Raw genomic sequence first — 24419 nt, forward strand, 5'->3', positions numbered from 1 at the left:
TAGAAGGGAGGTGAAATATGGTTCAAGAATATCCTTTTAGGTTGCTGCTTACGACACGCAAGAAAGATGGTATAAGCGTTATAAACTTATATATTTTGAGGACATAGTGCTTTATATTTTTATTAAGTAACTTATTATCGACTTTGTTTTCTACACAAAGAAAAACATAAATTGAATAAAAAAATCGAATTAGTAATAAATATTTTGTAATAATTATTTACATGTTTATAATTTCTATATAAATTTCCATTACTTTGATTATTATTGTTGGATATTATCTAGAAATGTTGATGCTTTCCTACTAATTAACGTAAATTTTTATTTTCTTAAACAAAAAGTACATATGTAAATAATTATTTTGAATTAGTGTTGTCTTTAAATTCGATTTGTCCACAGAATTTGCTAATCACTGTTGTTGTGTGCATTAATTAACTGAAATTAGAGTTTAGACTGTGCATTAACTAGTTACTGAAAATATACTAAGAAATAAATCACTCTTAAAGACGAACTTTGTATTAAGAGTAAAATAAATATTCGACGGTGATTATCATGTTCTTAGTCGTTTAATTGTTTAAATATTTTATTTTCATATGAATTTTTTAATTTTTTCTCTTTTAAACTATCTTAAAATCACTATAAACTTTCGTGTAATTCATTTTACAAAGTACTCTTACATCAAAAGCTTGATTTCTTCGTGATATGACTGAAGAATTTTAAAAGGATTTCTGTAACGTCATTAATCTTTATCGAACAATATCCTATTAAATATTGGAATAAAGGAACTTTCATCATCATATGTGATGCGAATTGACTCTGTTAAGTATTCAATATTTAAATAAGAAATAAATGTTAAATTTTCTTGAAATATTGCTTAAGCCATTCATTTTCTTTATCTGAATAAAACTGAGTAAAATAAATTAAAAAAGTATTGAATTTTTCTTAAACTGCTTAGAGAATAATATGCTTGATTAAGTTTACAATTTTTTCAATTAATTATTTTTTACTTTAGAGCAAATATTTATATTGCATAAAAACTTTCTTTACGTTGCAATGTATCCTTAAAAGTTACATTTTTTTAAGTAAAAATTCATTTTTATAGTAATTTGCAGTATTCTAGACATACTTAAATTTAAAATTTGAATTTAAATTGAGTAAATAATATTTTAACACTAAAATTTTTTTTTGTAGTTTGATGTATTAAATCATTACATAAATGTGCTCTTAATCCTACATTAATTACAATTAATTTAGGATTAAGAACACTTTTATTAGCCTCTAGATAATGCATTACATCTTTATTAATTAGAATTTCTACATATGAGTCATTGAAGAATAATTACAATAATTTTTATTATAGTGTAAAGATGTTATGTTTAATAAATAAAATTTCTTGTTTGAATGTATATATACATTTAAATATAAAAATATAAGAAGAATTTATTGAACAAACATTCAATAATATCAAATGTATAGTTTATTACTAGTCATTAGATTTACACTGTATATACGTATGTTGTAATATAGTATAAAATATTGAATACAATATCTTTAAAATATTTTTTATTTGCTAAATACAATTTTTAACTGTAGAGATTTATATTAAATAATACTTAAAACATTCTATTAAATTTATTTTATATATAAAGATTAAATTGGAACTCAATAATCACGTCTTTGCACGTATTGAATTGAAAACTTTATCAATATATATTATATGTTTTTCTGTTTTGTCAAAATTTAATATATATATTTTTTAATAATCGACTATTAAAGAAATAATAAAATTATTACATTAAAGATTATCAAAAACTAAATAAATTATAGATAAGTCTAGTTGTTGTTGATGAAACAATATTTTTAGTTTATGACGATCGTTTATTTTTCTAAAATTATTGTTTTTATGGCATTTTTATTATTTTCAACTTACAAAACATTAAAACCCAAACATTTTTATGTTTAATTGTTTGTTTAAATTACGATACAATATAAATCTTCTGAATTAATTCTTCCTTCTTCTGATAAAGAACTCCTCTTTGTTTTATATACATTAATTCAATAAAGTAATCGACAAGATAGTGATAAATTCTCTTTATTTATAAAATATCAATAAAAGTATTTCATATTTATTATTTATAACAAATTTCAATATCTAAGTTTTGTTAGAGATAGGATTATTAAAGGATATGTACAACAATATTGAAAAACAAAGCGTAATTACATGACTGTATGGAAAAAGACAGATGTTTGTTCTTCTTTTTAATATTATTTTATAGCTACTTTAAACCAATTTTAACAGTTTTCATTCCTTTTCTTTAATGAAATATTTTACATTTTCCGTTTTTTTTTCTAATTTTTACAATAATTTAAATCTTTTATGTTTTAATAGATAGATTTACATCTTCTCTTCTTCCGTTTAAATATCGCATTTATGAATTCATTATTTTTTTTTTTTTTTTTGTAAAATATAATTTAAATAAATTTTACCTTTAGTTTAAGTAAGCTACATTATTAATACTACAAAATTCTAATAGAATTATAAATTATTCGTCTGCTCTTCTTTCTACACTAAACGTTTGATCAAATTCAGTCTGAGAATTAATTCAGAAATTTATGAAAATACTTTTAAAAACTGAATATTAATTTTGATTAAATTTTAAATGTTATAATAAGATTTGTGAATTTTAAATAAATTTCTGTTTAAACGTTTCGTTTCGTATTACTGAGGTTTTTGAATACTTAAGCATTAAAATTATATACACAGTGGAAAAAGGAAAAGTCAACATTGAAAATTTGTAAATTAATAATTAGCTTTTAAATGAACTAAGAATTTTAAAACGTTTTCAAAATACCTGTTTGGATGTAATTCTTTCTGACTTTTTTTAATATGTAAGCCTACTAAATCTAAACTTTTCAATAATCCGAACAATCTTGTGCAATTAATTTAGATTAGCAAGAGTGTACGGTATAATAAAACATGAAAATATTGTTTTTTTTTTAAATACTTTTTATTTGATATTTTAACTTGATTACAGATATTTTTTGATCCTTTAGATGAATCCCAAAACTTCTCTTTTAATTTAATAAATTTCGGTAAAAAAATTTAATAAATTTAGAGAATATTTTAAGTAATTATTCTTTATTTTCTAATTAATACGAAAATTGTTTTATGTATTCTTACAATATAAAAATTGAAAGATAATTTTATTATATTTGGGTACTTTCAAATGTTTCTTCTTTATTCTTTTAATAATTTATTAGATGCCATGGAAATACAAATATTGGCACACGATATCTTTACATTACGGAATTAACTTAATTAATTATCAGTAATGTTATTAAGTAATAGTTATAGTCATTTATTATATTTATAAATAACCTCAACAGAGGAGTTTACTTATATTGACATTTGTATTCTCAGAAGATTCAGTTATTTCTTAATTTTCTATTTTAAAAACTAAATTGTTTATTAAAATTTATTAATTTATATTTATTTAAAATACATAAATTTAGATATTATATAAAAATATAACGCTTAAAAAAGTCTTTTACATTGTGATATCTGTTCAACAATTTCAAGTAATTATTAAATATATTTCAATAAAAAATTAAATACATCTTAAAATTTTAATAAATTATCGAGATTTTCAGTATTGAAAATTATTATTAATAATAAATATTATTCAAATATCGCTTATAAGTAAGTATTAGTATTGAATTGAGCTTGTAGTTAAGATGATTCTGATTGGACTGAAGGGATGTGGAAAGCCTAAAAACACACGGTGGTATGTGAAAAGATGTATGGTTAATAAGTTAATACAAATACGCTTAAAATAAGTTTAATAAAGGAAAAAATTCGTTTCCTTTAAAAATTTTTTGTCAAGCGATTGAAGTGTTGCTGTTGTATCTAGGGTAAACAGTGTTATGCCGGTTCAATAGAAACGGTGGAAATGATTGAAATTTGGATCCATTGGGAAAAACTCTAAAGTATTTGAACCTTTTGACATTTGTCAAAGTTAAAAGAAAAACAAATATTTCGGCTGAATCACTCCTGTAGAATAGTTGAAAACAGAATAAGGAAGCAATAAGCATTGTTTAAATGAAAGAAAGTGAAGTGGTTATGAACTATCTGGAAAGCTAATAGATAATGCTAACAGATATTACAAATTTGTGTGTAAACAATAAATGAAAGTAAATATAATTTGTTTTTTTTTCACACATGATAGTTGCATGATTTTATTCAAATTGTCATGTCTCCAACTTATAGTAAGTCGAATATAAGAGATAAATAGAATATTAAAAAACGTATATTACAATAATAATGAAAAAGTTATTATTCTGTAGTTTTTTTAAATTATTGATTAATCACATTACAGATATGTTTGTGTTAAAGTAACGTAATATGTTAAAAAAACAGTCACAAAAAATTAGACAAATGATTGTGCTTTCCTTTAACAAAATCCATCAGTTGCTGGCAAGATTGGCGTCGATCGTTGAGTAGAAGAATAGGATAAAAGAGAAATCGAACTCGATTCAAAGCTAAAGTATAGTGTTCTCATCTGGTACAATTCAAATGTAGCATTGGTATTATATTCTATTCAAGAAGTTAGACTAGGAAATTGAAATTTAATATAAATTGATTTCATGTAATTTTAATAAATTAAATGTTTATATATATATAATTTTATAAGAAGTGAGATCATTTTATTCCATGTAAAACAAAATTTTCAAAAAATTTATCCGAGTAAAAATGTGATGTACTCATTTTCCTATCGACAAAAAATTCTGTAGCAAAATAGCATTCATGCTTTGTTCTTTGGGAATCGGTTAAACTGAGAAAATTAATCAAAGATATAACAGAAACTTTTACGAAGAAGAGAATTATCGTATCGATGTAAATGTAAATTGCACAATTTATTTAATGTTTAAGAATTTTATGCTACATTGTAATTGTTAAAAATGGCTACATCTACATTACTATTAATGAATTTTCTTGATACATATATTTAATAAATTCCGTGCATAATTTGTTTAAAATAGTTATAATACATTTAATTTTAGCAAGGAAAATTAATTTTTAATTCGAAAATTTGAATTACTAGCATTTTAAATTTTACTTGTAATCACAACTTTAATATTTATGAAACAATCATAGAGATGAATTTACTATATTTAAAGAAATTTCTAAGATTTCTTTCTAACATTTACTATATTAAACACGTATATACTCTAGTTTCTGATAATTTTATAGTAATAATATGCTTACTGTATCTGTTATGAATAATTTAAATACTTTGTTAAATCTTGCTTAATCTTAGTATCGATGTAAGAAATGTCAGTTGCATTCTACTCATTTTTAGAGTATAATTAATTCTGTTTTCAATCGATTTTAAATAATTATGAATCATTAATCTCACTATGTACAGAAAATATGTATGTAGTCTTTGTTATCAAATTTCTGTATTATTTATAAAGTAGCATATTTTCTTAACATTAAAAACTGCAAAAATTTAAAATTCAGAAAGATGTAATATTAATGTAAGGTTAATTATTCTACTTATTGTAGATGGCAAATGATAAATTAAATAAGTTCACGAGTTTCTAGTTTATACATACAGTAAAACCTGTGTAAACTGGACTCACACTGTACAGAATATTTATATATTAATTTTATTTATTTGTTTATATTTATTTAATTATAAACAAACCCTATATAAAAATAATTTAAAAAGAGAATCTGTATGATATAATTAAACACATATATCTAAATTTTGCTCTCTTTTTCTCTTGCAATTTTTAGTTTTCTTAAATAATTAATAATGTTTCCTGCTTCATGAAATGTGTTCTTTACATTACTATTAAAGCTTTTTTCCATTAAAATAAACACAATTATCTAAATGATGTTTACGGAAAGAACATTTTACCATTATTTTCACTTGGAAACAAATAAAAAAGATAATAAATATCATATCTGTATGAATTTTAATTATGATCTAAAAATATCTCTGAACTTTTTCAGGAATGTTGACATCTGATATTCATTTTTTCAGTTGTGTTCTTCTTGCTTACTTTATTATTTAAAATAAAAATCTTGTTTATTGTAAGTTTGTTTTAGGAATATGTAATATTTAATATTTTTATTTGTATTTATATATTAATATATACACATGCACATACCATCATATACGAGATATATGATACATATACGAGTATATGGATATATATACTAAAAAAAAATTATATATTACCTTAATGAAGACTTTTCTAAAAATTTATGCAGTTTGTTTGTTTGTTTTTGAATATTTTTAGAATATAAAACTGTAAACAGAATAATCCAACAACAGAAAATTCCAATTTATTATAGTACTTACTGCTTAATTAAACTTCTATGATAATTTTTAAAATTATTCACATAATTTGTATTCTATTAAAGTATAATATAAAAAGTAATTACGATCTAATTTAACATGAAAATTTTTCAATTATTATTTTTATAATTAAAAGTGTTCATTTTTTAAAATAAGTACTCATTACAAGTCAGTGTTTCTTTACAACTTATTGAATTTTTTAGTAGTAAGCAAATTGAAAATTTTCTAGATTAAAATTTGCGTATAAAACTATTAAAATTTTCTCTTAATATTTATTATGAAGTTATTGTGTAATGAACTGATAAGTACTTTATAATTAGGATTTTATTATCAAGTACAAAATGCTATAAAATTTGAAGTATTTCATATCTCAAAATTATTCAATTAATTCTTCATTTACAGTTACTTCTAGTTTATTTAAATATCAACACTTTTAATTTATTTAATGCTTTTATATAAATTTATTTTTTAAAATATATTCTTTTGTATATAATAAATTTTTCAAAGAGTATATAATTTGCACTACGTGTATACTTTTTCAAATAAAGATATAGTAGTTAATTTAAAAATTTTTAAATTAAATACGCTAATCGCATAATTTAATAATTTTGTCACAAAAGTTGTAAATTTGATATATTGATAACTTATTAAAAGTTTAATGTTAGATATTTGAGTTGATTTCTGATTTTTTGTACTGTATTTTATAATTCGTTGCCTTAAAATTCATTTTAAAAAAAATAGATACATTTTAGAAATGAATACAATTTACTGGTGATGAGAGTTTAATAAACTTCTACTCTGCTAAATGTCTTTTGGCAATATAAAAATTACACCCGTAAATCAATAGGCATCGTTCACTCTTAGAAAGCTAAAGGCTATAAAAAATGTATTATGATTTTTTTTAAATCGATAATTTGTAAATTTTAATGCGAGAAAAATTAACATTAGTTATACAAAAACTGATATTTACTTTAATATAGAAACTGAATATCGCAAAAGTATAATAAAGATAGGAACTGGTTGATTTCTTATTATGCAATTCCTGTTAGATTTCTGATGGTAAAATTATCCTCAAGCACAGATACGTTCGAGCGAAGAGGTGCTTATACATTATGTATAATGAGTATTCGGTCGTTGCAACGAATATATATGTATATATATATTGTTATGAAAGAATAAAGATAATATACGTATATTTATTCAGCTCTAAAAAATGAACATGATAAAATTGATCTGATTGCACTGACGTATGAAAAAAGTATGGTATGTTTTCAGAAAGAATTCACAAAAATCGATCTGCTTAGCATAGACGCTTATATTAACACATTATTTCTGCTTTCGTCATTCAAATCTGATTTTTGGTAAAATAAAATCATAAATTTAGACCATAACTTCCTGTAGAATTATTTAAAATGCGTATGTTTTCATAATTGTTAAATCTCTTATATTACCAAAATCTTAAAAATTCCTAAACAAATATTTAACAAAAAAAAAAATAGTTTATTTATATTTTTAAACTAATTAAAATGAATTGTAAAAGTAAAATGTTTTAAAATTTAAACTGTAAGAAACTACTTGTTTACATTGTTGAAATGTTAGACTGTTTATTTAAACAGAATTTAAATTATATGATCTCGAAGCTATTAGCTTAAAAAATATTTTTCATTTCGAAATTTACAATATTTGTATAGTATAATCAGAAAAATTCTGAAAGGATGCAAAATATATAAAGCATGTAAAAAATAAAAATGTATATTTTATATATCTAGTTTCGATTACATTGAAGTCAATAAGTATACTTTCTTTTGTACAATAACCACTTCGATGCCTATACATCAAATCAGCATATCTGTTATGTCTGTTTCTTGTTTCAAAGACAATCTCTTGTACATTTCAACATAAAATGTACACACTAGAATTTCGATAAATCATGCATATGGCGATTTCAAATTAGGTTTTACAAATTTTTTTTAGTATCGAATAATAAGAAAAAAGTTATGCGGTGACACAATTATATAACTTATAAAATAATTTCTAAGATCCGTGAATATTTTCTTAATTACAATGTACAAATGTATTTTTATTTTATAATTGCTGAATAATTAACTATTATACGTAATATATAAGTATATTGCAGCTATAATTTTCGATATTCTATAGTGAAAAGAATAAATAAAATGCAGCATTTATCTGTTTGTAATTGTAATTTTATCAATTGTAAATACGTGTAAATTGTTTTATTCAAAAAGTATTATTTTCTTAATATATTATTGTACTTTTCTATAATTAATGTTTGTATTTTCTTATGTTTATCTATTATTAAAACTTTTGTATAATTTTGTCAAAAAGCACAGAACTGTAAAATTTTAATTTAAAAAAAATTTTGAAATTTGTTATAATTATCATCAAATTAACTAATATCTAATCTTTATATTTTGTTTATACTTAAAATATATTTTTAAAACCACCGAATTAATATAAACTTTCATATTTAAAATTTTAAAATTTTATAAATTTTAAAATTTATATTCATATTTTATCGTTATTTTTAATTTTTCTTTATACTTTTATATTAGAAACCGTAAATTTGGTTTTACAGTAAATATAGTAATGTATTTTTTTTAGATTATTTAATGATATTTTTAATGAATTTTTAAAAATCTGTTTGTCAGTTTGTCGATTCACTTGAAAGAAATCTAGCTGAGCAGTACTGTACGTTATAGCGATTCTGAGGTAAACGAATACACTAGATAAATAAATGTATTGAATATTTAAATTTATTTTGATAAGACGTTAAATAAACAGATGACACTGAGAAATATACATAGAAACGCAATTTTTTCTAATTTATTTATAAAAAAAATAATAAATTTGAAATTTAAAATTTATTAATTTGATTCGGTATTGTTAGTGTACTTTTATGTGAATATACACACACATATGTATATATATACGAGCTAATAATTGGCATTTTCTATATAAAGTAACGTATTTACTGAACTATAAAAAATTTTTACTCAAATACACTCGCGTAAGGTATAAATTAACATATATGAAATTAATAATTTCAAATTGATTTACAATTTCTTACTAGAAGTTAATTCATGGAGAATATTCTAAATATGAACTAAAAGTAGGTTATCTACGAGTATCTATGCTTGCTTACATTTCAACTTATGAATTAATTTCATTAATGTTTTTCGAGAATTAATTATTTATCATTTGGATAGCATCTAATTTATGATTTTATTCGAAACACAAATTTATTTATAAAATATTTAAGCATGTCTTTTTTTTTAAATGTCAATTTTCTGAATAGAATTTTACTTGTTAACATTGTTTTAATATAGTTTTGATAAGTTGCTTAACTTTTATTACATAATATTTTTAAATCAATCAAATTTTAATTTTAAGAATTTAAAAATTAAAAATATTAAGAATTTTTAAAAATAAAAATTCTGTATTTGCATAGCAACCAGTTCGATTGTAACGGAGTAAGTTATTATTCCAAACAATTGTTTCTGTTTTAATTAAAAAAGATTAATTAAGCTGATCTTTTTGTCTACAAAAATAATTTTAATTATTCAATTCTGAGAATTTTCTAAACTTGAGTTTAGATTTAATTTTATAAAACTCGTTTCCTCAATTGTAAATTAAACGTAAATTAAATTATATTTCAGTTAGTTGATAACATTTATCATTATTCGGAATTCCTTCTACTTTTCAATTCCGAAGAGAATTGTTAAGGAAAAAAATAACAATGTCTTAATAATTGATCTTCTTAACGTTAACCGATCAGCAGTTAAAATAAAATTCTAATTAGAAAATTGCATTTTTATATTGTGACAATGTAAAATTACAAATTTAACACTTCAATTGACTAGTAATATATTTATTCGAAAACTGTATAAATACGGTTTTATTTTTTAGAAAAATATTTAATTAATATTAATATAAACTGTAAAGATAATAACAAACCTTCATTCTGTTTGAATAACAGAAAACCTGAAGGTGATGCAAATTAGCTCAAAGTGCTGTACCTGCTACAATAAATTAAAATTGTATATTGATAATCTGGTGTAAAATCTTTATATAATTTTCAAAATTCAGTTGTTTCCTCACATTTAATTTTCATTTTCGAATTAGAAATTACTTGAATTTTTCAATAAAATGACGTTAGAGCTATTTTCATATTTCCAAAAGAAAACCCACTACAGAAAGATAATAATAGATCATTTGCATGTATTTTTTAGATATATGTGACTGGAATAAAATTTCTTTAACTGAATGTTAAATTGAATTGTAAATATTTGAAAAACTATCCATTCGAATGAAGAACATTAAATGTAATCAGTAAGCATTAGATCTTCATTTAAGTAGCCAAGACACAAAGACAGAGATAAACTTTAGAATGCGTTAACAATTTTGCTAGTAAATGGATGAATGAGAGTTCATAAAGCAATATCGAATATTTGATAGGCTCATTGACTTTTGTTTAAATGATAATAGCTCCAATTATAGAAGGAGTTCTGACTTTGAATTTAACAATGTTTCCGTGAAAAGCAACTTATCAATGAGTGTTCTAGAATTGAGTTCTGGTTTATAGAAGCGTGATCGTGTTATATATATATAACGCCAGTTTGAAATATCATGAGAGTAAAGTTAGAAGAGGTGCACTTGATGTGAAGTATACATAGGCTTACATAGAAAGATCTTTTGAAAGAAGTTGGATGGAGTAAAAGATGGTGCGAGTTGTATATCTATGAAGAATATGAAGGTAAAGGAATAAGTGAATATATCTGATAAAAATGACGTTGATAGGAATTGCATGCTTTTTATGACTGCGAATATATTTAATGGAAATAACTGAATGTTAAGAATGATAGCTAATCAAATGCATGTTCAATTATATCGGGTTGTGTAGATACTTTATATAATTGTAATTGATATTTCTTGTTTTTCATATTGAGAATTCAACTATTATTTACATTATGAAGTGAAACTTTAAAATTTTTATGTATAATTACGAAACCTGAGTACTACTTATTGATGTTGCATGTCTTGAATATTAATATACGTTTGAATTTATGAGAAACTTTTCCAAACTTTTAAATTTTTATTAACATTTTATCATTGTGTATAGTTTACTTGAGATTTTAATTTAATACTTTCCTATTTTAGAATCTGTAGGGCATAAATTTTTGGACTTGTGTTGTTTTACGAGGATAGATTTAAAAATTTTGTATATATAATTCACTTTTTCTAATTAATATATTACTTTAAATTGTTTTTGTCTTTTCATACATTTTAATTTATTTATTATAATAGAGTAGCGCCTCGTTATAGCGTGGATGTGAATATATCGCGCTTTATTTTTGGTTCCCCAAATTTTAAAAGCACTCGAGTCAATAAATTTTAAATTGTCTATTGACATTATATTCTTCTTGCAACGAAATTCGATATTTTATTCCTACTATTGTACTTGAAACTACACTGCAGATGAAACAATAAATTCGTCAAGATCTGTATAAGCAAAACAAGTGGACAAATCAACTATCATTTTTCTTTTGATATTAAAAGTTGTTTATTTATTAGTTTTAAGTACTGTCTTCTCATTTACAAGTTTCTGCGAATTCGAAATTTTACACCTTTATGTGAATTGACGCAATAACGTCAATTCATATAAAAGATGTGAAATTTCGAATTTCCGGCGTAATGTATAAGGAAAAGATTTCTTTAGTTTTGAACGAAAAGTTCTAAACTTTTTATACGGTAGTAACTTTATTTTGCTTTTTACAGAATTTTACTCTGTAATTTTATAAGTTTTGATGTTCTATTATATGTTCAATATATATATTGTTTTTTTTTAATTTTCAATTACCGCTTTATAATTTTTATTGAAAAATATAAATTACACGAATTTTTAATTAATTTATTATGAAATATAATACTGTATGATAAAATTGCAACTGATATTTTATTTTTATATCGACAGTATTTGTTTCTAAATGACATTGTTAAAGAAATAATAAAGCTAAATGGACGTGCGTGGTATGGATGTTTACGTAAACGTCAATTAATACGATATAACCAAGAATAAAATTCAGTATTGCAAAACTAAGCTTATTTTATATCAAACACTTGCTGATGAAAGAAGAGAAGATAGAGATATTTCATAGCATGTATAATCTGTTTAGTAAAAGCCCAGAATTTTTAGTACTCGGTTATAACGCGCCTTATCTTTGTCTCCCAAAAAGCGCGATGTAATGAGGGGCTACTATACTTATATAATATATAATAATTGTGTTTCATATGGTTACAGATTATATTGACATATTTCGTAATGAGTTTCAGTAATTATATATGGTAAATAAATATGCAAAAACGAAAATTCTTAAACATCAGTCTAGAAGAAAGATATTTATGAAATTACGGGTTTACGAGAATGATTTTACTATGATAGATATACCATGTAGGTATAACGATGTAATCTCGATTAAAATTTTAAACCTACATGGCGCCGAGATCAAACTTAGCACAAGATTTTTATACAACAGTCTTTAAGGTTTGATATGGAAAGAGATTACAATTACGATTTGAAAGTCATTAATGATAATCTTATAAAACAACATACGAAAAACGCACGATAGTTTATAAGAATAACTTTGCATGGATCTTAGTATACGAGAGAGATCTGGAAGGAATGATGAAAAAGATTGTTACGTCATGCGAGATAAGATAAAGTAAAGATCTGTGATTCTGCATGATATAAAACTTCGTGATATAAATTCTTTTGAAGACTTACACGTATAATTTACATGCAAATAAATTTTCGTTGAACTACATTTATGAAGACTAATAAGAAAGATTTAACATACAAGTTTATATTAAAGAAAGTTAACGACAGCAGAAATCTTCTTTATAATAATTTTTCTTAAATTTTTATTCTTAAATTTTTATTCTTAAATTTCTTTTAATTAATAACGGTAATAAATAAATTTTTCTAAAAATGTATTTCCATAAAGGCTAATAATAATAAATCGCGAAAAAATGATATTTATTAACCTTAAATAATAATGACATTTATAAAATCAGTTAGATTTTTAAAATAGACCTTTGCCATAATTATAAACATATAATTTGTTATATACTGTGTTAAATTATATTAGAGTATAGTTCAGAAAAGTTATGATTTGATGAAAATGTTAGAAGAAATGAGATAAATCTCAAACCTCAAAAGGAATTTATAAAAATTAATATGATTCAATCTCTGTTCTGCTGACAATGCTAAAATACTGTAGTAGTGAGCTAGATTTTTTCCCATTTGTCAGTTCTAAAGAACTTAGTTAGATATTTAAAGTGAGAAAGATAATGATGGAAAAACGAAAAATTTATAATGACATATTTTTGTATTTCAAAACATTTTTAAAATATTCTTTAAAGTTTTCTGACAATTACGAATATTTGATAAAACAGGATACTCTACATCAAAAATGAAAAATATCATTTAGAAATTTTAGAAAAGTATCTCATAAAACTCTATTAGACAAACATAAACCTTTATGCATAATTACTTGTAACCACCATTCATTATCGTTTCTGCATTTTGATGTACTGTACATGTCAATAATTTTTACTGTTTGTTGGTTCTTTTTATTCCAATACATATTCTTCAAAATTAATCAAATTGATAAAATTTATTTTAATAATCAATTTCAAATTTCCAAAATTTTACAAGTTTTAAAGTTTAAGTTTAACAAGAATTTGAAGATTTAATTTCACACTTGAAAAGATAAACGAAAAAATTCATCAAGCATGTTATTCGATCTCATTAGTTGAATTTTGTAGAAATTTAAAGAATAAAGTAAAATTCAGAAAATTATTATTATTTTTTTTTAATTTTACAAGTATTCTTAATAAGCTCTGATGTGGTTGCCTCCATTTTTAATTGCCAATTTATTTTTAAAAAACGCATTCATTAAGATACGTCATAAAAGTAGCCCTTAAGCAATTATATTCGAATAAAATACTATTAATTTTTAATAATTTTAATAATTATAAAAAATCATTTTGTTTTATTGACAAGAAGATCAGATTTTAAAGACTTTAAAGAAAGTTTTTAATTAAAAAAAAATGCTTTGATGTTGATTATTCTCATGCTTAATATAGAAGACCACTTTATTAATTTCATTTTAAGTTATATAAATATCATTTATATAATATATTAAAAAATTGTATCACTAAAACTTTTAATTATTTTCCTACTAAGTTTGATTTTCATTATACATAATATCGAATAAATAATTATAGTAATTAATGGCAAAAAATTAGAAAAAATGTCACTAAGCTTTTTTAAAAATTTAAATATCCTATTTTTTTAATTAGCGAAAAGATCTTCTTTTTCTGTAAATTGATTTTTTTCTCTAATTATGAATTAGTTATTGTAAAGATTATAATTAAATGTCTGAAAACTGTGAATTATTATAGTTGTAATATATAATTACCATTTATTATGATAGATTTTAAAAAATATATATCTTGTATGGTTACAAACTAGGAAAGTTTTAAATCATTTAAATTGGAAATTAATTTATGCAGTTATTCGTCTGAGTTATTCAAAAGTGTGAACTTAAGAGAATTAATTAATAATAATAAAGGAGACTTAATTTATATTTATAATAATTCTGTATATATCTGAATAAAGATTTTCTAATTTTCTATAAAAATGAAAATTTATACACAATTTTAAAATATAAATATTAATCAATTTTTTAAATTTTATTTACCATTAAAAAAAATGCAATTATTATTATTATTATAATACAGTAGAGAGTCGATAAGTGGAACGTCGGTAAGTGGAATGGCCGGAAAGTGGAACGATTTTCAGTCGGACTGTGTCGTGCTGAATCGAATGTTTTTGATACTAAATTTACTTCTAAAGTATAATTTTCATGTTTTTTATATTCTTTAATATATTTATTTTGTTTGTACAAAATGCAGAAATAATTTTTAACGATACGATAGCCTCGATGATTATTATAAAAATTTTCGTTAGGCTTAAAATCGACGAAAATTCAACGCGAAGCGACACGCAACGGAGAAAAATTCAACAGGAAGCGATACGCAACGGAGAAAAATTTGAACATCGGACAGGTTAATGTATTTTTTCGTACAAAGTCGGAAACTGGAACAAATCATTAACTGGAAGGACCCCAGTCCCCAATTGGTTCCACTTATCGACGCTCTACTGTAGTATTATACAAGTATGACTTGAAACTATATTAAATTCAATTTCTTGTTATTTTAATGATCGGCAATATCTTTATATGGCACAAAATGTTAAAGGATATTGCAGAAGATGCCATACACTTTACATTATTCTGAATTGAAGATAATATTTTATAGAATTTAATAGGATTATCATTTTTTTAATAATGCTATTGAATTTAAACCGTGAGACATACAGTACTTTGATATTTTGTGTCAGATAAGGAGGTGTATAAATTGAATGTTCGTTATTTTAATTAAAATACATCTGATATATGTCAACACTTCAACGCTTAAAAGTACTGTCTGATGTATAAAGTTTAATCCAATTCCTTACTTATTTATTTGTTTTTTAAAAATAAATTTCGTTATACAGACAGCTAAAAGTAAATTTGACTTCTAAGAGAATATATTATGAAAATAAACATAATGTTGAACAAAGGGGTTTTTCAAATAAGAAGAATTCTTTTTCAATACAGTTGCTTAATTGCATTTGATTCTTAAAAATATAAACTTTTTAAAAGAGTGAACAGTATAATTATACTAATAGTTAAAGATAAACAGCTGTACTTCATCTTAAATATATGCATATTTACATGTTAATATTAAACAACTATACGGGAAATTATGTTCCAGTGTTAATAACGATGCCATTATTGATGGCAAATTAACAGAACATTTGAATAAGATTAAAATTCGCTGTTATCGACAGTTTCTTTATAGTATTATTTAAGGCTAAGTATAGGTATATTACTTAGTAGACAAATTCCATATAGTCTTTGTCTAGAATAGACAAAAATTATGTGGATTTCGAAGCATATTTAATTATTTAAAGCTAAGTAAATTTCCGTTGTTATAAATCGTGTAATATATATTTCACTTGTGTTGTTTGAAACTGAATATAAAGTCTATGATGAGAAAAAAAGGTTTTCCAAAATCAGACAATAAAAATTTCAAATTATAACTCCATATATTTGAAAAAAAAATTATAAATTATTACAGCAACTAATGTTAATTATATATATTATTTATATTAAATTATTTTAATAATATAATTTAAATTCACAGAATTTTACAAAATAAACGAATATTTATTTAAATTTACATTATAATAAATTTTAATCAGCTGAAAACTATTGCTTTTTTACACGGACGGAACTAACATATGATAGATAACATTTTGACGTTAATAAACATAGAGGTAGTATTTTGAATAACAAAACACCACGAAAAGTTAAACTGCATAAAATATATAAGAGAAGAAATTTATCGCTATAATTTTTCATTCAAATGCAGTTTTATTACGTTCTTCATGAATTGTGAAATAAATAAATGACAAGCAAACACAACAGGTTTTTATCAAAAACTATACAGAAGTGTAAGGATTTAAAATTTATTCCATTTAAAATTACATTCAGAGAATTTATGTTTTACTGTACTCATAAAATATTACAAAGCATTTTGTATGTGATAAAAGAATCCTCGTTAAAATAGAAAATAAAATTTATTATTTTATGATATGAAATTACCGACATTTTCGAGATTTTCAAATTATCATTTTTCCCATTTATAATATATATATATATTCTTAAAACTATTTTTCTATTCTCCAGAGTTCATTTTTTACTTCTTGATAAGCCCTTATAATAAATAGATAAAGGAAAAGAGTTGTTTATTAAGACATTTAAATAATTTCTTTCCAACTAAAAAAATATTTGATATTACATGCTGTAAATATTTCAAAATAATAAAACAAAATTAAAATTTATTAAACATGATTTACGAATTTATCTGTAATTTATTATTATTATCTTTTTAGTTTGTGATACTTTGTTAAAATAATGAAGCTGTTACGATATTATTCAAAAATGTATGGAAAAAATTATCAATCGATACGATCTGAAAAATGACAAATAATAACTATTTTTCATTTTTCAAAAATAATACGTTACCTTACAAATTTTATTTTAACGGAAATGGTGTTACATTTCTGAACAAATGGAAAAACTGCATCAATAGATTCGATCGCCCTTTTTCATGTTCTTTCATCTTGCTTGATTGCTAGCTAATCGAAATTTGATCTCGAGTCGTATAGGTTAAAGTGGATTACCGGTATCCTATTATTTTATTTTGTTTTTTTCCCAAAATATACAATTTCCCATAGCTTCAGCAACAATGAAAATCTTTTAACTACACAAGCTTCCTGAAGTGAAAGTAATACAAATATTTTTATAATAAATATATACGAGAAAATATATAATAAAAAAATAATAATAATCAAAATGTTTATATATATTATAAATCAATTTTTATTAAAGTGCGCTACGTTAAATTATATTTTTCATTTCTATCAGTAATTGAAAAAATAATTGATATTTTTCATACAATTGAAATTTAATGTATTATAATTTAAATTCATTACGTTGTATTAAATTTTATAATAACTTTATTTATATATGTAATAATTTTAAAAAAATAGATAAAGATAATTTATTTACACTATAAAGCTCAAGTTATAAATATTTTTGAAATTTATCACTTTTATATTATTTTTTTTTCTTTTTTAAGTTTTGTGATAGAAAACTGAAGAAAAATGGCTGGTAATATATTATATTCTACTTCCTTCCAAGAATTTTTGTATTATCGTATAGCTATGTTTTAGTATTCATTAAATGTAAATATATTTCATAATATATACTTCTGAAAATTTGGTAAATACCTGTATCTTCAATGGTTAGTTTAATCGTTCATTATGTTCTTTCTTCATCTATTGGTTTAAGTTTTATTCTATAAATAAATGATTTTCTAAATTTCTATCATGTACATTAGTGACTTTTTTTAAATTAAAATTATATTTTTACTGTAATTTAAATATAAATCTATTATTTCTCTCTTAGTATAAATGACTTACCCCACAAATGGGAGAATTTTATTATTTATCGATCGGAAAACATTAATTTTAGTTATATAAAAGTCGTTTGAACATTAACTTTCAAAACTCAGTTCAAGTCTAAACATCAAACATGCAATTATTTTCATCCCTTACGGATTTATAAAGTTCGTGCAGGAAAAAAATAATAATTCTACATCTAACAAATTCAAGATTGAAACATAATCTATTTCAAAATTCTTCTTCTCTCTTTTGCTTTATGCATTTTCAATTTTTTTCTCAAAAACTATCATAAAAATCTCATATTACCTGTATAAATGTATAAAAAAAAAGACGACGAAGAAAAATATCACTCAGGAACTTTTGGTTTCTAACGTAAATTTAAGTAAATCATTTACTTCTTAATAGTTTAATGTAGGGTTACACATAATTGTAAAACAAAATTGAAAAATAAATGATTTAACATATTATTGTTAAGTAATTTGAAAAGAAATTTCTTTGATTTCCGTAATGCAACATCAGTTTAATTAAGCGTAGGACTATTTAATGTATAAAATTTTGGTTACTCACGAAAATCGAGATAGAATGTTATTCAGAATTAGAAAATAATTCTCATAAAATCGTTAGCTATTATAAATTCAACGTGCAACTTTCTTGAAGGGGACTCTTGAAAATCAGTAACAGGCAGAAATCTCTTACAATTCAGTGATCACGAGCTTTAAACTTCTTCAGACTCGAAAACTAATGGATATAACAATTTTTAAAAGATACATATTTGATAAAAAATAAACTTTTCCGCTTCAATGATTTACTAAAAAACAAAGCAAAATTTATGTGGAGTTTTTTTCTTTCGCGGCTAAAAACTTTAAAATGTACATAAAAATCAGATAACGCTTAATTTAACAAGTTTAATTAGCATGATTCTCAATTATTAATGTATGCAAAGGTTAGAAAAATCAATAAGGTATAGTACTACAGGTTGGATCTTAAGCTTAAAAACATGTTTAAAGGATTCGAGAAATGCATTAGCATCTCTATCATCATTCAAAATTTAGAACTTAGATCCTCAGGGGTTTTATATCTTTTGCTTTTTTATTTTCCACTTTAAGATAAACTTAAGATAAAATATTTATAAAATGCATAAAGTATAAAAATATTTTACTAATATTTAGATTTTTATTTTTCTTTACTAATAACATTTGTTGTATTCCTAAATGGAATGTTCTGATATCAAAAATTTGATTAAAACTTTAAGAGCAATTTTGTTTCTTAAATTTCTGCTTTTCCTAATCTTCTTTGGGCGAATATTTGACTCAAATTGAATTATTATTTAATTTTTTTTTAATTTAAAACTTGAACTAATGTCTCTCTTGATAGCTAATTTTAAATTAAATTTTTAATAACAGATATAAATAAATAATACAATTGCTTGTATTATCATATAACGATCCTTTTAATATCTATAAACAAATCAATAAATCTTCGTTTCAATTATAAATATTTAATAATACATAAAGCAATCAACTTATCTCTAAATAAATCTTTCAATTTGTAAATAAATGAAGGAAATTTCATTTGTTTTATAAATATTTAATATATCTTTCTTGTATATAATTATTTTATTATGTTTAATGATAACATCTTTAAACAATTTTCCTTGATTAAACGTGTTTAAACAATATTTTATAATTAATTAATATATTGGTTATTTAAATTTAACTTGCTAGTTTAATATTAATTGAAATTGATTTTATTTTCATCCTAAATTAAATTATATTTTTAAAATATTAAATTCTCGATACGAAGATACAAAATATCTTATGATACATGATGGCGAACTACACATCAGGAATGCTGACAGAGCTGACAGTTTAAAGAAATATGAATGTAATATTCGAAACATCCTTTCTGGTGAAGACAAGAAAAGTTCTACCACCGGACAACTAATAGTAACAGGTAAATATCTATGTTATTTCTTATATATATATACAAATTTTTAAATTGCAGTATAATTCTATGTAGTATCAATACTCTAAGTATAAATAATAACGACTTTAAAGGCGATTTATTTATTGATGTAATACATCTTCATAGTAGATAATTCTTATTTTTAAAAAAAATATAATTAAAATTTTTAATTATTTTAAAAAAATTACACTCTATTAGGCCTAATTTCTATTAAATTATTCTCAAAAAACTATTTAATCGTTAAAATTTTTCAAATAATTAATCTTCTTGTTAATATAAATTACTTTTCTATATTTTTAATAATGAACTAATTATATAAATAGTTTTAAATATACAAATTTTTTTGATTCTACTACAGAAAACTTTCTTATTTAATGTAAGTACCAAGTTTTTAAACAAGAATACTTTATAAGATATTTTTAAAAAAATATTCATACAGTTAATTAAAAAGTAAAGCATATCAGTCTTTCTTCGTAATAATTATTACCGCATGTTTAAAATGTGATTTAAATTTAATAATGTAGTATTAAGTGAATGTCATATTTTAATGCCTCCAACCGCATTAAACAAAGATGGATTCTTCCATTTGATATGTAATCAGCTTAGCTGTCAACATTTTTATATCGAGTTTTTTATGAAATTTTTTAACTTAAGATTGAGTTGTCATTCTGTATAATACCTGTCACATTGTGATTAGATATAAACGTCGTTTTCGTTTAAAGCAGTCGACTTTGTCCGGATCTAGCTAAGAAAAGCATAAAGTCAATTTAAAACAATACAATGATGAGTGACAGTTTTAATAACTACGAACTGAAAAAATAAAAAGAAAATGAGAAGTTAGAAACTTTCATTTTTACTTATAAAAGATTTATTAAACTAAATTTAAAATGTACCCTATTATCTCTTGCATATCTCATACTCGTTTCCTTACGGGTATATATATAATTCTTTCGTGATAAATATTCTAAAATATTATTAAGAATGGCATCTTAGTAATTTCTCTTTTTAAATTATTAAAATTCATTTGTTTTTTAAAAATTTATTCCTGTTTTAAATGCCAGTTTAATAATACAGTTAAGTAGACTGTATGACAAGTTTGTACCGTAAAAGTTACCTTTAAAAATTAAAGAAAATAATCTTTTGGTAACTTCATCTCGTTTACATTAAGTGAATAAATAATTCTTGTTTACTACAAAATTTACAAAATAAGAGACATCTAGTTAAAATCAACGGCGCATATCATAAATAGATGTGTTTATTAACATCTTAAGTTATATAGAATACATTTTTCAAAATAAAAATTGTATATGTTTAGTGTACCGATTTATGAAATTAATTAAAATTAAGCGAAATTTTATAAATTAAATTTCTAAATTGAAAAGGTGTAATTATTATTCTCAAGTCTAATTTTAACTAAGTATACAGAATAAGCAAGAGAAATGTTTTTGAAAAATGTAGTATATTGAATTCAATTATATTTAATAAAAAATATAAAAGGAATATTTATAATATCTTAACATTTATAACAATATATATCAAAAATCTACTGATCATACGAAAGGCCTTAAAGATTTCACAGAATCTTTTATATCTTTTGTATGACCGTGGGTTGTTCTTTCATTATGTGCGAAAATTTGTCTTCAGTATTTTTTGTTTGAGTTTACATGTTTTAAAACAATTTATTTACAAGGCACATTAATAAACCTACTTTATTTGATATGCGATAAATTTGTGTCTTAAAATGGTCAAATATTAATCATTAAAAAAAAAATTACAAATGTTTTCCTATTAGTAACCGTGTTAAAACTTTGAAAGAATCTACATAGTTAGTGGAAACTTGTTTGTGCAGATAACAAATGAGAACAGAACGATGCTTATAGGTATTTTCATGTTGATGTGGTAAATACGTTTAATGAACAAACCATAAAAAAGATTGTCCAATAAATTGAAGTATATAAAAAAAGTTCACAAATTTAAACCGAAGATGTTTAAATTTATGAAAATAAATGCGTAAATACCCGTGAACTTTTTCCTTTTTTTAAAAATATTATCCTGCGTTTATTTAATGATAGCAATCAATCATGCGAAAAATATAAAATTTAATAACTACACCACAGGTAATTTAAAGAATCAGAGTTCTTAGCTGTTGCTTACTTTCTATTGATTAATTTAACAATTCATAATTAAGAATAATTAACGAATGAAGTAAGTATTAAAAATAAGATTTTTAAAATTAATTTATTCATTTATATAGAAGTTTACTTCATTTTATAATCGGTAATTGTGTGTTTTTAAATATAGAATATATAAACTATAAATTTGTTTACGACGAAACTTTTCTTAGAATGATATATAAAACTATTTTTACTTTGTTTTTCTATTTTAGAATTTTCATTATTTGGTAACTATCCATAAATATAGATACATCCATTTACGTAATTGAAATTTCATCATTCTGTGCATGACACTTTAAAAAATGCATTATCACTATTGGCATTTCATGGCCTAAATCTGTCTTTTGTCTGTTTTAGAATGATTGATAAGTTTACCTTTCATATTATAAAACAGAATTTTTTTGAAGTCAGATTTGTCACTAAATTCCTACTTTTCTTTGTAAATATATATATAAAAAAAATCCTTTTTTGACACTGACGCGAAACATATGAATTCATAGCTACGGCTTTATACAAGCTTAAATTTTATAAATATATATATAAATATATATATATATATATAGGTCTATATATTTATTCTTATAAAATAAATAAATAAATAAAATTATAAATGAGAATAATGTAAAATAAATAAATAATAAAATATATAATTAATAAAGTAAATACATATTTAGAATTCAGTTTAATAGATTTAAAATGTTTAATTTTTTATTAAATTCATAAATATTAATACAATGTAACCCATATTTAATATTAATAATAAATAAATATGGCATGTTAAATTAAATCATTTTATTTCAAAAATTTAAAAAGAATAAAATTATTAAATTTAATGTAATGAATAAATTAAAATTATTTACCACTGAATTTAATATTAAAAATCATATTAAATAAATTTTGCGATTTCATGTAATAATAATTTCAAATTTAATCATAAAAATTATTGAATAATATTTATATTTATATTTCTATAAACAATATAAAAGCATTCAATAAACGCAATATTTACAAAGTAATTATCAAAATTTTATAATTATTTATTTTTTTTTATATGAAGTGCGAAATTCTATAAATTATACATACTGTAATGTTATTCGAGGTAAATTGAATGGTATTTTGTAATTACGAATTTAAATTTTTATAAAAATATGAAAACAAACTCATGTAAACGTATATACCATTGAAACCCATCCATCGAATACACTTCTAAAACAGAAAAATACATGTAAAATACAAACCTAACCAAAAACATTGTCAATTCGATCTATAAGCCTCAAATTAACAAGCTAAAATATTAACATTGTAGTCAATTTTCTTCTTAAATATTGCAAAACTACGACAATTAAAACTAAGAACTTTAAAATAAATCTTAAAATAATTTTTCTATTAAGTTAGATTTTTTAATTAAAATAAATATTCATTTAATGAATGTAAGGAATAAATAAGTTCATATAACATCAGCTGGAGCATGTTTTCTTTCAGGATGAAGTTAGGATTCAATAGAATCAGGTTTACTAAAAACACTTATACGGAGAGAAAAAGACTTGTTTTTATCTTTAAAATATACGGAAAAAGGGTTATTATGTAGGAAGCAATGTAATGGGAAAGTATAAAAATGATCGTATTGACTGATATCAAGAAAACCACAGTAAGTTGGCAAGATGTAGAAATCAGCTCCTCCAACTGTATGTTAGAATCTTTTATAGAATGTAGAGTAATAATTTACCTTTACGTCTGTCTTCAAAGCACATTTGG

General features: G+C 22.3%; 1 protein-coding gene across 1 annotated transcript in view; it reads left to right on the top strand.

Moving 5' to 3' along the window:
* The window catches only part of LOC136985466 (cell adhesion molecule Dscam1-like), a 112306-nt gene that overhangs the window by 5085 nt on the left and 82802 nt on the right, over positions 1-24419 (top strand). Inside the window, exon 4 of the mRNA XM_067282755.1 lies at positions 20329-20478. Coding sequence (XP_067138856.1) covers positions 20329-20478 — 150 coding nt within the window. The remainder of the gene's footprint in view (positions 1-20328; positions 20479-24419) is intronic.

This window comes from Centruroides vittatus, unplaced genomic scaffold, assembly GCF_030686945.1.
Source record: "Centruroides vittatus isolate TY-2023 unplaced genomic scaffold, ASM3068694v2 contig_970, whole genome shotgun sequence".
Taxonomy (NCBI): domain Eukaryota; kingdom Metazoa; phylum Arthropoda; class Arachnida; order Scorpiones; family Buthidae; genus Centruroides; species Centruroides vittatus.